The sequence below is a fragment of the Gymnogyps californianus genome, chromosome 4 (genome assembly GCF_018139145.2).
Source record: "Gymnogyps californianus isolate 813 chromosome 4, ASM1813914v2, whole genome shotgun sequence".
Classification (NCBI taxonomy): domain Eukaryota; kingdom Metazoa; phylum Chordata; class Aves; order Accipitriformes; family Cathartidae; genus Gymnogyps; species Gymnogyps californianus.
Genome location: NC_059474.1, coordinates 75,935,541 through 75,952,125, shown reverse-complemented (window position 1 = coordinate 75,952,125; position 16,585 = coordinate 75,935,541). Strand labels below are relative to the sequence as shown.

General features: G+C 39.4%; 1 protein-coding gene across 1 annotated transcript in view; it reads left to right on the top strand.

Annotated features, from left to right (window-relative positions):
* Positions 1-1,650: 1,650 nt before the first annotated feature.
* The window catches only part of INTU (inturned planar cell polarity protein), a 50,246-nt gene continuing 35,311 nt past the window's right edge, over positions 1,651-16,585 (top strand). The window contains 2 exon segments of the mRNA XM_050895771.1: positions 1,651-1,793; positions 6,448-7,034. Coding sequence (XP_050751728.1) covers positions 1,651-1,793; positions 6,448-7,034 — 730 coding nt within the window.

Below are 16,585 nucleotides of genomic sequence, written 5' to 3'. Positions count from 1 at the left end.
AAGTAGGGTACTTTTAAAATATTTTTTCCACCTGTTCTTCTGGAAGTGATAGAAAGAATGAAAGTTGGTGCATATCTTGCATTCTGACAATTGGAAACAACCGAAGATCTGATTTTTTTTTTTTTTAAAGAATTGTATACCATGCATGGATTATATATTTTGTGTGAAGTGGTTGTTGCCAGCTCAGATAGGAAAAAAACTTAAATTATCTACCATATCCTGTCCTAAACTGAATGAAACCATATTAGAACAAACTTTTTTTTTTTTTCTTTAGGTAAGGAGTGTTTCTGTCTCCTCCTTTGGATTGGTTTGTAATCTTAAAATGCATGCAACAGTGATTTATCTGTAAAATCAGGTCTTGTACAGGCACTTCAGAATGGCCACAAAATTAATATAGGTATCTTTACTCCAGTTGAAGCCTTAATCACATGGATACAAGTCCAAAACATTTCTGTCTGTTAATTCACTTGAAATCACACTTATTAACGAACACTTCCCTAAAACAGTTTCAAGCACAGGAATTTCATACCAGAATTCTGTGACTCCTACATAGTGCTCCATAAAACCTCACTGCTGAAGCTGTGCAAATATCCCACTGAGCAGAGATTAAATCCAACGCATTAGAAATGTTCCAACAATTATTCTCCATCCTTATTCACCATGCGTGTCCTGATGGGTTTACTGACATAGTTACACAGCAAGTTGTCTGCCGGGTTGCCATGGGTCTTGTTTTTTCATGGATGTGAATAATTTAAGTCCTGAAAACTGAGTAGGTTTTTTCCTCTCTCTCTTGACTGCGCATGGTTTTGCATTTGTAGACTGCATTGACTGCTTTAAGGTGCCAAATCATCTAGCTTGTTTGGGTCTGTCTCACATCCTTGCCTCTCCTCCCTAACCTAACTGCTCTCCTGACTAACCTAAAGAGAAGTTAGTTTCTCATCACTCTTTAAATGATTATAATGGTGCATAAAAAAAAAGCACAGAAGTATTCCGCTGCTAACCATTTGACTTGATGGAAATTACTATTTACCTCATGTTTCTTTCTCCAAACCAGTTTTTGATTATAAGCAATGCTTTGAGGCTTGCCCCAGGACTATGAGTTTCATTAATAGTCTCTTTTATGGGACTGTTGCTGAGACCTTGGTATCAGACAACTAAATAGTCTGTTCTCCATTATGTGTTCCATATTGACCCACTGAAAGACTTTCAAGGGACTAGTGAGACTCAGCTGTTGGTTTTGGGAAAGCAATCGGGGAGGTTGGGCACTTCCAAATGTTTAGTTTATTAGTATTATTCTTGCCAGCCAAAGGAGGCAGGCGAGCTGGCCTTTCTGCCAGATGCTGCACTAAAACTACAGTTTACCTCCACCCGAGGCGGACCGCGGTGCGTGCCGTAATTACGGCTTATCAAAGCCTGGTGCTCTGAGGCGCGTTGCCGGCTCCTCCCGGGGCCGGCTGGCGGCGGCGAGGCTCTCCGCGGGCGCGGGCCTCACAGGCGGCGCCCGCCACCGTTCACGTTCCGCGCGCGGCGGCCCTGGGCAGGACGCGCCTTCAGGCTTCCCCCCGTCTCCATGGCGCCGGGCCGGGGCCGCCAATGGGAAGGGCAGGGCGCGGGTCACGTGCCCGCCCGGCCCGCTGGGGTGCGGGTGTCATGGCGTCCGGGGGAGACGGCGGGAGCGGAGCTGCTGAGGGGATGGAGCCGTCGAGGGGAGAAGGCGCTGAGCGTGCGGGCACCGGCGGCGGCGGGAGCAGCGAGAGCGGCTCGTGCGCCACCTCGCTGTCCGCGAGCTCCGAGTAAGGGCGGGGCGAGGGAGGGCGAACGGCGGTGCCCCTGGGGCGGGGCCGGCGGCGCTCGCTGCCCTCCGCACCCGCGGGCCAGGGCCGGGCCGGGCCGGGGGCTCTCCCCGCACGGGTCGCTTTTTACGGCTGCCTTTCTCCGGCAGGACCCTAAAAGTAACGTGGCGAGCGGCAGCGTTAGTTCAGCGAGCGGGCAGTCCGCGGGCTGGGTCCTGTGTCCCAGCTGGAGGCTGCCCGAGAAAGAGAAGGGGCAGAGGGACGTGGCTCCCGTATTATAAATGCTTTAGCATTTGGAGACGCAGTCTTCCTATTTTAGCGGCCTGTCTTTTGGGAAGTGGTAGGTGGGAAGACAACTCTGTAATACCAATACATATTTTGAAGTCCTATATGCAGCCACTGGGGTTTTCATTTATTAGGGGTTTTTTTAATTCATATAAAAACTTGCTCTCCGTCTGTTCCTTGCATTAAAGCAACTCTGCTTGACAGTTCAAATGTGTATTTCAAGGTCTAATCAGTGGCATTTTACTTGGCATGTTATTTTCATTATGTAATGCAGTGAAGAAGAAAAAGAAGATTTAAGTGGGAGAGGTTTGAAGTGTGTTTAAGTATACTTCGTTTTGTAGTGGTCCCATACCTCTAGCTCAGTGAGAGACAAAGCTGTTGGATGTACACCTGCCTTATTTTGTTCGTTTGTGTGTAAGCCAGAACTCAGTTGTAACACATTTCTGCCTGAAGCCATGCTTTTTCTTTTTTTGTGTGTGTGTGTGTGTGTGTTTGTTTTCGGGTTTTTTTCTTTTCCAATTCTTTCATCTAAAATGCCTGCTTACTGGCGTTCTTTATATGTGTTCAGAGGATAAAGCTGTGTTCCACAGTTTTCAACACAGAACACAATGTATAATACTGTTGGATAGATTGAAATGCATCTTTTCTGTCACGGCATCAGCAGAACTGTGAAGCTTTAATTTTAGGTCCAAATAGTTTCGTCTGTTGGACCTATAACACTCCAGCCTTCTGAGTACAGAAACAAGAGGAGGTTAAGATGTGACTTGTAATGAAAAGGGAGGGAGAAAGAGAGTACAGTTTTGCAAAGTAACGGGTATAAAGATAGGTCTGTTAGCTACTTCAAGGTAATGGTGTTTGTTCCTCTATAGATGATCTGGATGTGGTTTTATAATCAGCCATATTTTATTAAATTAAGGAAAGAAAAACCTGGGGAATGGTTTTCTGAATTAAAAGTTACTGACTTCTGGAATAAACTTCTGACAGTTGAAACTGTGCTGCTTGATACTACAGCTAGTGTGGACAAACCAAGATACACCAAGGAACACTGATGCGAGGGTCGAAACGGGGCTGATAGGAGTGCTGCTTTGTCAGAGCCCTGGGATTTTGCGCAAGGCCTGTTTTCAGGCAGAGCTGTGAAGTGAATGCTTACATATGCCATTGTAAAAGCAGTGTGGGTTGGGGTTTTTTTTATAGTTTTGTCTCTTTTGACAGAGTTTAACATTTGCTGTCACTTTCACTAATTGTGATGGATCAGAACCCCTCTAGGCAGCCACAGCTATAAAGAGGATGGCAGCTTTGCGTATACCAAATTGGTGCCTCAGTCTGAAGCTGTACTTTGTCGTTTCATAGGTAAACGTTGGGAAGACTCAAGATGATGATCTTAACTTCTGTAAAGGATCATATGGGTGGAATTTAATCATACAGTGCAGTAAAATATTTAGCAGTCGATTTGTTGTTTTCTTTAATTGCTTCAAAACAAGGCTGATAGATGTTAACTGTTTATTGTTTCTGAGTTTCCTTGGGTGAGAACACTCTTCTCTTGCTTCAGAATCAGAACTTGGAGCCTTCATTTCTAGTATATGTTTCTTCCATACATGGACAATTTCAACTGGCACAGTTTTTCAGACATTTATCCCAAAGAAGAAATATCTGTGTGAGATCAGTGAAACTGCTCTTAGAGGTATGCAGGTCTTCCCGATTTTTGGATCCCTTGATTGAAGCTTCCGGACCTATATAGAAGCTCAGGTTATTGTGTAAGTGCTTGTTTTGGCACAAGGGAAGAAAGATGGAAATGAGATTTTTTAAAATTTTTTTTTTTTTTTTTTTTAGCTTAGTTTAAATCAATTGTGAAACTACAGCATTAGGGGAAAAAACCTGTCATCCTAGGTGCAGATTTCTTGTTTCAGACTTTGCTTTTCTAGATGTCTGTACAGATCTGTATTCAGAAAGCGGTAGTTCCTTTGCGGTACACACGTGAAAATGCCCTCAAGGAGAGCAATTCAGGCCCTTGTGACACTTTTTCAGTCTTCTGTCTTCATCAGCTTATTTGCATAGAGTGACTTTGCCATATGTGCTCCTCCTTGATGAGCCTTCTCTCTGGAGTGCTTCTGTTTGAGTGGACCCAGTGTAAACACCTCCCCCCCTTTTCTTTTTCCTTGGTCCATGTATTAGGTTCTAATCAAAACAGGCAACAAAGCTGGAGAACATGACTGTATGAGCTGACATCCAAGTTGAAATTTTGACCTCTACCCCAAAGAAGAAAGCTTTTCCAAAGAGCACAATGCCTTTTAGAGAGGGAATAAGAAGGCTATCATACATCACAGGAGTTTCTGCTAACCCAAATGTTATTTCTTTGTGAATTCCTAATGTTTCCTGTATCAATTTTGTTTCTTCCCAATTTTTCTTACATGTACCAGAATGCAGGAGTACTTCTTAAAAAACAAACCAAGGAAGAATTCTGTCGTGTTATTTCTTACCTGCCACCTTTTGAGAGATGTTGGATCAGATAATTTTCTGGCCCTAACAGCCTTTAGGTGTTGTTATCATTCTGATACTTTCTTGAGTAAGATACTGAAGATCTTGAGTAAGATTTTGTAGAAGGTGCAAACTCTGACTTACCCATGACCATCAGGAATAGCCAAATTATCACAGGTGGTGGCTCTTCTTTTAAAACTATCAACTTGGGCAAAATAATTAATAAATGCAGAGAAAGTGCATGATGTTTCTTCCTGTCTGCAACATCTGTAGACTTCTGTAAGTCAGTGGGGTTCCAGGAAGAGAGTAATGCCAATGTTTTCTATATTCTTAGTCCAGCCAGATCCTCTCTTAGAGCGCTTAAAGGTGCTGTGGTGCAGTGTCTTTGTATAATGTTCTCTGTTCAGCTAAACTTTGAAGCTGTATCATTTATCTGTGTATTCAAAGTAATGCTCTATTTGAATTATATAATACTAGTTTTAAACAAAATTTGCATTCTTTATTCAGTAAAATCAGCTATTTCAGCATACATTCATACATTTTATACTAGCTTTAAACAATTAATGATGTTAATTATGATGTAAGTCTCCATTCTAGTTTTTCCTTATTTGATTTTTATCAATGCGGTCTCAGATTCATAGAAAGGGAGACCTGTTTGTCATCTAGTCAGGAAGAATGAACTGGTCTTGTCTGTTCCTGAAAATCTTCCATACAGAACATCCCAGATGTTCCTTACATCACCTGCTAATGCTGATTTTTTCTTTTTTTGTGTGTGTGTGTGTGTGTGATCAAAAAGCTCTCTTAATATTTAGCTTAATTACTTTGGTAAATTAAACCACTAAGTACGCCTACTTTGACCATTATTGATTCGCATCCTACTGTATTAATACTCTGTGATTCATCTTGGGGTGGGGGAATGGACCATTTGGCCTTTTGCCTCTCGGCTGTAATTTTTTGTTTGGGTTTTTTCTCAGCCAAAAGAGTATGATTTCCTTCAGTCTCTTTCCCTTTAAAACATGTTTATAAACTACTTACTATTTGTCTGTGTGCTCTGGACTTGTTCCAGTTCTTACATCTTTCTTAAAATGTACGATCCAAAACTGGACATGGTTGACACATCGCCATTGCCAAATTAGGACAAAAAATTTTTCGTGCTGTGCAGATGGTACTCCTGTTAATACATCCTGTAGTTGCCTTGCCTTTTCTTTGCAACAGCTTGTCGCTAGTGGCTTAGTGATCCACTCCAGCTGCTAGAACTTTTTCTATAGCAGTGCTGCCTCTCTACTTTTTTGTTGTGTATTTTTGCATGTGAGCTTGAGTCTGCTATTTTGAACTTCTCTTAAAAAGTGTTACCTAGATTTCGTCTTGGTTTTTTTGATTATATTGAGGTGATTTTAAAATGTTAATCTTGTCTTTTCAAAGGGCTTGCAGTACAATCCTTATAAATGCATAAGGGAAAAAATAATGGGAGAGAACAAATAAGATGACATTTTTTCTCTACGAGAAAGCCCCATCATACCCATGAATGTAATTACTAATTAAAACTTGTATGCAAAAGAAATGGTTTGGGGTTGGGTTTTTTTGTTTGTATTCAGAAAAGGGAATATTGCTTTTTGCAATGGCTGTTCTCCTGTAAGGCATTTGAAGAAACTCTTTTAACATCTGGGAGGGATGTCTTTCCTTGCCATGTCCATCATTTGTCCGAGAAGAGCTCTTACCCTCTTGGCAAACTTAAAGCAGTTGAGCTTTCAATATTCAGGAAGCAACATTTTTTTTTTCCTTTTTTTTTCCTTGCATTCTCCCTATCCCCTCCCTACTTGAAGTAATCAGATGTCACTTGCATAGCAGTCTCCCTTATCAGAGCTGTCACTGATCATTCTTTTTTCTTTCCCAGTGACCTTGAGCCTGAATGGTTGGATGGTGTGCAGAAAAATGGGGAATTATTTTATTTAGAATTGAGTGAAAGTGAAGAAGAAACTCTGCTTCAGAACAGTTGTCCAGAAATGCCGGCAGTGAATCATGTCAGGTTTCGTGAAAATGAAGCTGAAGTTATTCAAGAGGGATCACGAAAAGAAAGAAAGTATGAACTGAAGAAATTGACCAAAATATTAAAAAAGAAGAATCTTTTACCAAAGCATTCTGGTAAGAAAGGCAGTGGAAGCTGTAATGTGCACTCCACTGGTCCTACTTCCATATTGAAACACCAGTCCGCTCAGAAAATGGGTATCACTGTTCAGCAAAAATACAAAGATGTATATGTTTATGTAAATCCCAGAAAACTGTGCAGTGCTGGAGAAGATGAGCAGCACAGGCTGCTGGAGGCCTTAGTAGGGATTGTCCATCAATCTTCATGGAGCAGCAGGAGAGCGGAAAAACAAGGCAGGAAGGATAAAGTCATCAGAGGAATCGGTGAAGAGAAGCTTGTAGTACATGGCTTGGTGCCAGGTAGTTCAGCAATGAAAACAGGTCAAATCTTGATCGGTAAGTGGTTGAATGAATAGTTAACTTTTGCAGTCTTCCTTTAAAATGATGATTTTAAAAAATTTTTTTTGAGGCAGCTGACTTGAATATTTCTGAGACATAAGCAATTACTTATAACAACTGTTTTGTCAGTTCTTGAGGGATTATTTTAAATAAATGTCATTGCATCTGATGTTTTGTTACCTATTCAATTTTACTCTGTTAGTGGTTTTAAGAACATGTGACATAAACTAGAAGGTGTTCATATAGTAAGGAGATGACTATCCTTTAAGTGTACAGGGAGTGAGCAGCTTGAACTTGGAGCAACAAATACCCCACCACCTTTAATGCAGAATTTGCTCAGTGGATAAATGGGACTGGGGACAAGCTGTAGTCTGCCAAATATTGTATTTTGTTTTCATTCTTTTCCACACCATCCCCCTTAGATAAAAAGCTTTACTGTATATGCTTTAAATGGATTTTGCACCATAAAAATGAGGAAAAAATACTGAGTAAGATATTTCATATGTTACAAACTTTCTGCACAGCCTTGTTTGGATATGCTTCTGTTTAGCAAGTATAACAGCTGCTTCTTCAGCAGTTGTGATCAGAAGGCCTCCAAATACGTAGTGGGGCTGCAGTTTGAGGAGGCAGTGAGCCAGTATAGCAGCTCTCCTTTGTGTTGGTTTGGCTCTTGTCAGACACTTCCATGAGCTGATGCAACTAAATAACCTGGCAGAAAACTAACCCAGAAGAAAAATTGCCTGTCTAGTTTTTGCTGGTGTAGTAAGTTAAACTTGGGTCACAGAAGGTCTGACAAGCACCCGAGCGTGAATAGCGGAAGGGAATGAACTTCTGTGGCCAGTAGTGAAGGAGCAGAAATACTCCCACTTCCAGCATCAAGAGGCCATTAAAAGGATTTGGCACTCACAAGACCCCAACCTCAGAGACAGTAAATGTGAGACAGCTAGCCTACATCTGTAAAGGGTGGAAGGTTGTTTAATTACCCTTGACGTTGGTCCCTTGTAGAGAGAGAGCAAAGATGTGATGTTGGTTAGAAGATCGTGAAAATCTTAATACTATAGTAGCAAAAATGCCACAAAGTCAGCATGAGTGCTTTTGAAATTCCAATGTTGTGTGTATAAAAAGGCAAATCGTGCTTTGACTAGCTGATTCTTCTAGCACGTGGTTTTGGTAGGGATGCTAAAGAATACTCCAGAGGGAAAATTGGATAACTTTCAGATTTTACCAGAAAGAACTGATTAGTCAAGAAGTGGGGGATGCAGACTGAGGGGGAGGATGGAGTGAGTTTCAGCTTGATCTGCTTAATGGTATTTAATCTAATTAGTGTAAGAGTGGGTATTTATAACCTGTAAGTCAATTTTGGGACACAAATTTGTATATAACTGCACGTTTGTAAGAGCAGGTGTGAAGTCAGAACAGTGTAGGCAAATACCAGATCCAGGAGATAAAGCTAACCTTCTAAATGGAGATGGTACTTCATCTGCAGCACTTAATGCTTCCCGGAGCTAGTGAGGACAAAAACTGTGGGGTTTTTGTTTTGTTTTAAATAGAAGAACATTTAAATTAATCTAAAGAGTCTTGCAGTTTAATATGTCCTAGGCTATCATCGACCAATATTGCCTTGTTTTTGCACAGTGGAAACAAATACTTTTGAGCATGCTGTAGTTATTCAGCTCTTAACTGGGAAAATGAGCTGTATTCTGTGCCAACAGTATAAAATGTATAATTTTCATATAAAAATACTTTCAAATTATATATCTATAGTGAACACTGAGTACTCTGGAATTTTTATGTGGTGTCTAGAAATAGGCATGCTTTGCATAAATTAGATGCTCAGGTTTCAGAGCTGTCTGCATAAAGAATATACAGTAAAAAAATTTTTGTTCTGGTCAAAAAACTGCCTGGTTTACTGCTTCTGCATTGCCCATCAGAGGATGGGATAGCTATGGTATACAACCAAAGCCTGATATAGAAGCAACTATAGTTCAATAGATAGCCTTCTTAGATCCTCACAGGATCTGAAGTTGGACAGAAAGTTCAAGAAAAATAAAGTAGAACTTTGCTTTTTTGTTGTTGTTGTTAAAAGTAAGTTTTAGGAATCGTGTTGTGAATTGTGGAAACAGTAAAGAATATTGCTGTGGTCAGTCTAAAATTGAAGTATTTGCACAAAAGTTAGCAGCTTCTTGAGCCATCACAAATGAGGAGTACTTGATCAGTATAGCATGATGCCTGCTGGCTAGTTTGGTTATAACTTTGTTCATCTTCATTGACCTGCATATGCATAGATATTAACCTGTTCTTGTTTTGCTTTTTAATACTTTAATAGCCTTCAATGGTGCAGACCATTTTTTGTAGTAATCTTTTGTGAAGCAAATACTAAGTATATTTTCCTTTTAAAATACATGCTTTAAAATGACATACTGTGGTATTCCTGGTGACCAGTTTGCAACACGCATTGCAGGCAAACAATCTTGACTCAGGGAGTTGTTACTGAATTTAATTTTTTGCCAATTAATATAAAAGTTCAGATCACTGTTTGAGGTACTGAGAAGATGAAAACAAAACAAAACAAGACTCCAAACAATTAAGAAAATGCCTTTTTCCCTGCCTTCTCCAGGCTCAGCTTCAATCCAACACGTCTCCTCTCCCCCTTCTCAGTCTCAGGTACCCTTGTTTTCACTGCATGTTTACACTGTGTCTCCCAACCCCTTTGGTGAGGTAACGGGTGGCACAAGAGGGTGGGATTGTGTGTGTGATGTTTTCCTTCTGCCGCTCCTTGCTCCTTTCTTGTTTTCTTCTGCTGCAGCATGACTCCTTCGCAGGCCACAGCCCTTCAGGGATGGGTCCCCTCCGTGGGCTACAACCCTTCCCCTAGTGACTGCTGCTCTTCCTTAAATACGTTTGGGCAGAGGTGCCATGGCTCCGCTGGCTAGGCGATGTTTTGGTACGCGGTGAGTTGCTTACACCAGCTTCAGAACTGGCTATGAGCAGCACAAGGCAGCTCATGACCTTCTGCCACGCAGGTCACTCCTGCAGCACCCCGCTACCAAAATCCTGCTAGTTATGCCCGATAGTGTGTTGTAACTTTCCCATCTTATTTAAAATTTGAGCTCTCTAGGTTATTTTTCCCAAGACTTGGGTTTGTAATACGTTAAATACCAAGTTACTGATTACTTTGTATTTTCATTGGCAAATCAGTTAATTTGTCAGTGATAAGTATGGTAGCCACTTAAATGGCTACCAAGGTTGAATCGTAAGGAGACTAAACTCTTCATTTTTTTTACTCTGAATAAACAGTTACAAAGTGGTTATTGCTTTAACATTTTTTAGTAGAAATAACTGCTTTTCCCCCCCCCTAAATAATCACTTTCCTCAGGTGGCTTCTTCAGTTTATTCTGAAATGTGTATCCCGTATAGCTTTGAACACTTAAAACATCTGTTTATTATTTGTGCACTACACTTAAATTTTTTTTAAGCTTGCATATGGAAGTCATAAGTCTTGTTGCTGTACTTTATTAACCAAGTAGAATGCAGGCGCTGACCATATGAAAGTAAATACAACAGTTTTGCAAGCTAAAAAAACCCTGCTGCTTTGTAACTCTCTAAAAAGATGCCACTCTATCCATGTGTTGTTTATCAGTTCATTTATCTTTTTTTTTATATATTTAGCAGTTCACCATCCATCTTAAATTTTCAAACCAAAAAAGCCCTCATTGATTTTTAAATTCTTGCTGTCTTTCATTTTGGTTAAGATGAAATACAGTTGCTTTTATCTCATGTTTTTTAAGTGTCTTTTGTATTTTTGGCAAAACTTTTTTCTTGCTTGAGTTCATTAGTAACAATATGCAAAGCTTGGTCTGCTATGTAAAACTTTCTAGTCTCATCTTCGAGGGTATCTTCAAAGATAAAAAGCTCCACTAAATATTCACTTTCAGATCCAGGCAAATAAGGGTTGTGATAGGAAATGCCATTATAATTTGATCCCCACCCCCCCTCCCCACCCCTTCAAATTGAAACCTACCCGATTCACAGCAGGGGATACTTCTTATAAATGCTGATGATCATCATCTTTACCATAGTACAAATGGAAAAGTAATTCCAATGACACTGAAAATACAGAAAAGCTCTTTTCACTAGCATAGCGTACTATTGTACCCTCTTTGAAATTATTTTCTGTTCTTATTGCTCTCATCACCAAATATCTGAACAGTTTGCATGAATTCTCTCACCTGATCAGTAGGTACAGTTGTCAAAAAAGTGTGAAAACTACCCAGGGACAGGGATTAATCTTGGATTATAGTAAAGATGGGCTGTAATAATCCACTTTTGAACAAGTATGCAAAAGATGCAGGCTGCTGTTGCAAGCTTCAGTTGAAAGGTCCAGATCCCAACCCCACTTACTGGCAAATGGTTTTCTATGGGTTTCTAATCCAATAATTCTGTTGATGTTATGTGGGAGGGTTACTTGTTTGTTTTCCCCGAATAAAGAAATGTTTAAGTAGTAATCTTTGCTCATTTTAATAGTAAAAACGCAGATATTGCTGTTGGAGTTCTGAAGTTTTGGTAAACAAGGCCATCATTGCTAGAAAGCCAAGTATATCTGTTAGATTTCTGTAGCATAGACTAGTGGTTTAAAACGGTAATCCATTTACAAAAATTAAGCAACTTGCCGTCATCTTCGGACAGTCAAAGTAAATGGTGTTTTTGTCATTTGCAGACCATGGAACTAAGAGTCCTGTCAGAAAAAAGTCCTTGAAAGGACCATAATATTGTAAGAGTTTGAGATTTTCATGAGGAGTTACCATATATGGTGTACTCGTTGAAAAGGCTCTCCAAAGTAGAGATGTTGGGCACGCAAGATAGAAATACAGAGCTTGCGTAAGCTTTGCTATGTTCTCACTGTGGAGTTTGGGATGTCGTTTATGTTCTTTTAATCTCCTCTTGAAGCATAACAGCATTGGTTTGGGTAAAAGCAGCCTGCTAACATATAAAGCAAGTAATTGATCTGGCTTTCTTCAGTAGAATGTGTTCCACACTTTGCCTTTTTTGGAAAGGAGTATATGAACATTTATAACTACTTCCACCAAGTCGTTACCAAGAACAGAGGAAACTAAATACCAGGATTTCATGAAAAAAGTATCCTCAGTCATCTCCCATGTGAACAACATGGTTCTGATTTTAATTCAGCCAAAAATGTTCATTTCCCATCACGGTATGGAAGCGGTATTCACTTACTGGTCAGTGTCCCCTGGCTTAATGCAAAGAAGATCTAGTTTTAAAAATGGTGCTTGCAGGCTTATCTCTAGGGAATGGATATTTAACAAAAGTAATAGTCCTGTGCCTCATGTGGCAAAGTGATAGGCAGTTCTGAAATAAACATTTTAGGGATGCCAGCAGTCCCAAAGACTTTTCTAAACTTTGTCTTTAAAAAAGCAGGAATAATTTCATCAACTGTGTGCAAACTAGGTGTTTGAGATCAATATAAACTGTTCTTAGCTACTACTGACTGGATGTGAGAAGTCTTTTCTAATGAGATGATGGAAAGACAGAACAAAGAAAATAGGAGAGAATTCCTGCCTCTCCTCTCTCTGTTCCGTCACTCTAGTAAAATTCAGTTCTGCTTGGCATTGTATGGAGAACATATATGGACATCTTATAGTTTCTTTGTGGACTGAGAATCTTTTTATAATAAGTGATAGAACTCAAAAGCCTGATTATTCATTATTATGGGATTAAAAAAAAAAGCTTACTTTATTCCTTAAAGAGAAGGACATGTATTTTTCTAAAGATAAATTTATTACTCAAGGTCTGATGCCCTGGAGCTGCCTGAAGAAAATTTATTTCCTCTATTGCAGTTGCTCACTGTGTCTCTAAAAATGGAACTGAGTGAGACTTTGTTCTGATGTTCATCTTTTAACATATATGCTGATGACTTTCATGACAGACAATAGTGATCTTATTTTTGGTAGAAATGCAAGCCAATAAGAGCAGGTTAAGTGCTATTCTAGATAGTAGTATACAGTAAAATTTTTGTATACAACGGTATTGTTGAAAAAGTTAAAAAAAAGGCAAAATTTTACATTATTACATATCAGGTTTGAAAACAACATTTCGTGCAAATGTCTGCTTCTTGTCTATGTAAGTATATACGTCTGCTTCAGCAAGAAGGAATAATTTCACTTTGATCTCTGTACTTAAGAAAAGTCATTTGGAGGGTTTTTTTCACCCACTTCGTGGAGCACAAGAATGATTGAAAAATGTATTTGCAGTACCATCTGTACAACTTTTTTCTCTCTGCTAGTGAAATGTCTCTCTACATCTGAAATTCAGCAATGTTTTAGTCTGGGAAAATTTGACAAACCATCAAGTTAGATCAACTTAAACAATTGCAAACACCATTTACCCATTTATTTCTTTTAACCTAAATTGATTAAGCATTAAGTAAGGGAAATAAGATTAAACTTTCTAGATTTGCGCTATTTTTTTGACGGACTTAATGTCTGAAGACCTAAGTCAGTCTCACTTTCTGTAAGTTTTTCACACTGCTAAAGGGGAGGAAACAATTCTCAGAGAAAGTGTAGATGTGAAACTCTAACAAAGGAACACTTGCATATATAAACGCTTTCGCTGGCATTAATTATCACACTGGGTAGATCTTGTGGTCATGTTCTGCTTTAAGATATTCTGTGTTCATATTTTTACATACTTCCTATTGTGCCAGTGATGTCTTTCATTCTGTTACTTCATAGTCTCTATTCTTTGAATGCTCTTGTGTTTGGCAAAAAGAAAAGAAGGAAAAAACGCAAACACCCCCGCCCCCAATTCTGAAAAGTCCATACTGATAAATGTAGATTTTCTCAGTTGGACATCAAGTTGCAGTTCTTTAATAGCGATACAGCATTTTCTGGCAAAATGAAGGCAGCCTTACAGGACTGCTTTGGCTGTCTCTTCTGGAAAGCTGTTGCATTTATGGCACATGATTACCTTTTTACAAAGTGAATGGAATAATTATTTACTGCTGCAATGAAAGTTTTACATACGTACATTAGGCATCGAATAAATAAAATACTTTGAGTATATAACATGTAAATACTAATGGATCTTCTCCTTTCAAAGTGTCTTTGTGTATTCCACCCTGGGAGATGCGGTTCAAAAATATTCCCCTAAGTGCTAAGGTGCATATGTCTTCAGAAAATGTGTGCAGCTGGTTTGAATGGCTTTGTGGATTAGATGACTCGACTGTTGCCTTTACAACAGAATTCATAAGGTCTCTAGTAAAACAAACAGAACACAAACAACTTTTGTTTGAACAGTGCTCCAGATGAGTACAAGAGCAATTTATGCTTTCTCTTGTATTTGTGAATGATGATCTTTAATACAGTGTTCTTCAACAAAAAACATAGTAATTCTGTTTGTAATTTCTTGTTATATTAGAGTAGCCTGAATGCTCTGCTTTTGATTGCTAATTTTCAAGTCCTGAGGCTCTGGCATGGACTTTGAGTTGCTTTTAAATGCTCTTTAACTTTCAACTTTCTTGCCTTTGAATTATTGTTGTGTTGAAGATTCGATAGGCTAAAACTTCACTGTGCTGTGCATCAAGAAACACAGAGGTTAGGAAGAGAGCTACGATTACTTGAAATAGAAAAAACAATTTAATTCATTCCAAGGAATGATAACATTTTTGTGTGTACAATAAAACTTAACCTTTTCTTGATTTTCTGTAAGAAAGAGTAGGAATGAATTTTCCTTTAATGTAAAATAACAGTGAGCAGTTGGTTGTTGCCTAGTGTATTAAAGAGGCAATTGCTTGCATTTTGGGAGGATTCTGTCTTTCCTTACTGATGGTTAGTTAAGAAGAATGTTCTTTCTCTCATTGGCCTTAATTGTGTTTTGCACCGATTTTGAGCAATTGCCCTAGTACCTGGGAAGAATTCCAGTTGTATTTGATAGTATTTAACAACAAGGTAGAAGATCAAAATAATGATAAACTGTCAGAATTCTAAGCTTTCAGATTCTGTTGTCTCACTAGATTCTCAGGAAATGGAGAGAACTTAGAGACGCAGATTCTGCTTTTCCTTAGTATGCACGTCATTATCATCACTGTGTTAGTTGGAGCTGAGCAAGTCTTCTCCCTAGAAAACTTGAAATATGTACTGAACCTTACAGTTGTTCAGTGCTTTATTTCTGCAGTTGAGCACGTTTTTGTTGCCAAGTCAAGGCTTAAAATATAGTTATACTAACATGCACATTTGCTACGAATCCATATCCTTTTTCTAATCTCTTTACGCTGCCTGAAAGAGTGATGAGCACTGCTGCTACTACCTGGCTGAGGATTCCTCTGTTGCAGGTGTAGTTGAATACTGCTGTAATGCTGCCTCTGGCTTTTCACATGTCCGCAGGAGAAAAGGAGAGGTGTCATGATTGCAGCTTCTAGCCTGTGTGTTCTGGAATTCATATAATTCCCTGAACCCTGCAAGTGTAGCAGCACTAGTTGTGAGGGACGTGCTGGTTTATTTCACCTTCACTTCACCTCAAGAAGGCTTACCTACATTTACATCTCATCACATTTAGATACAAATAATAAAACAAACTGTGAACAGAGGAAATAATGAACTGTCCAGCTGTCTTTGCATTTACATTATATCCGCATATCTTCTCTATGCCAGTCCCAGAATTCGTCCCCTCGCACCTTTCCCCACACATGGGGATACCTCATACTGCTCTTATAATACCATTCCCTCTCCTGTACTCTAACAGCTTTTTGGACAAGTCTGTGTTTGCTGTGTCTGATTCTGAACTGCCCTTGTACAGACTGGCCAGCCTGGAGCACAAACAGGGCAGGTGATGAGCTCAGGGTGCAGCTTTACCTGGGGCAGGAGAGGGCAGGAAAAGGGGAGGGCTTCTTTATCCAGCAGTCCATTGAGAGAACTCATAGCATGTAACATGACTCGTGCCTTCTCTTCCAGCTTCGGCTGAAATTTAGTAATGGGATCAAAGCTATTCATAGTACAATTGTAGAAGCCTCATTTCCTTAGAAAGCAAAGCTCAAGAGTACCTAGTTTGAAAGAAAATTGAGTACCTCAGTCAATCCTTTTTTCTTCTTTTTCAGTCATTTATTAAGTGTCTCATGTTACGTGTTACAGTCTTTTAAATGCTAATGTTAATAATCTTGGAGATGATGTGGAGGTACTTTTTAAGGGGTCTTTGTGCAGCTCAAGCAAAATTAGAGTTGGTTTTCAATTTGCTCTTCCAGAGCAGCTCTTGGTATGTTTAGTTCACACCTGTAAGGCATAAGAATGACCTTGGAATCAAGTCACTTCCAGTGTTAAATAAGAAGCTAATTTCTTTTCTTTATTTCCCTTTCTACAGACAGAAGATACAAGCTGGAAACTAATCAAGTTTTTCACCTGATAGGACAGAAAGCAGAGACAACTGAAAGTGACACCAAAGAAAATCAAGTTAGAAAATAAGGCCTGTTTTGTTACTCTGAAGTTGAATATTTGGCTCTGGAAAGGACCTAATGAACCATCAAGTCCTATATCCTGGTG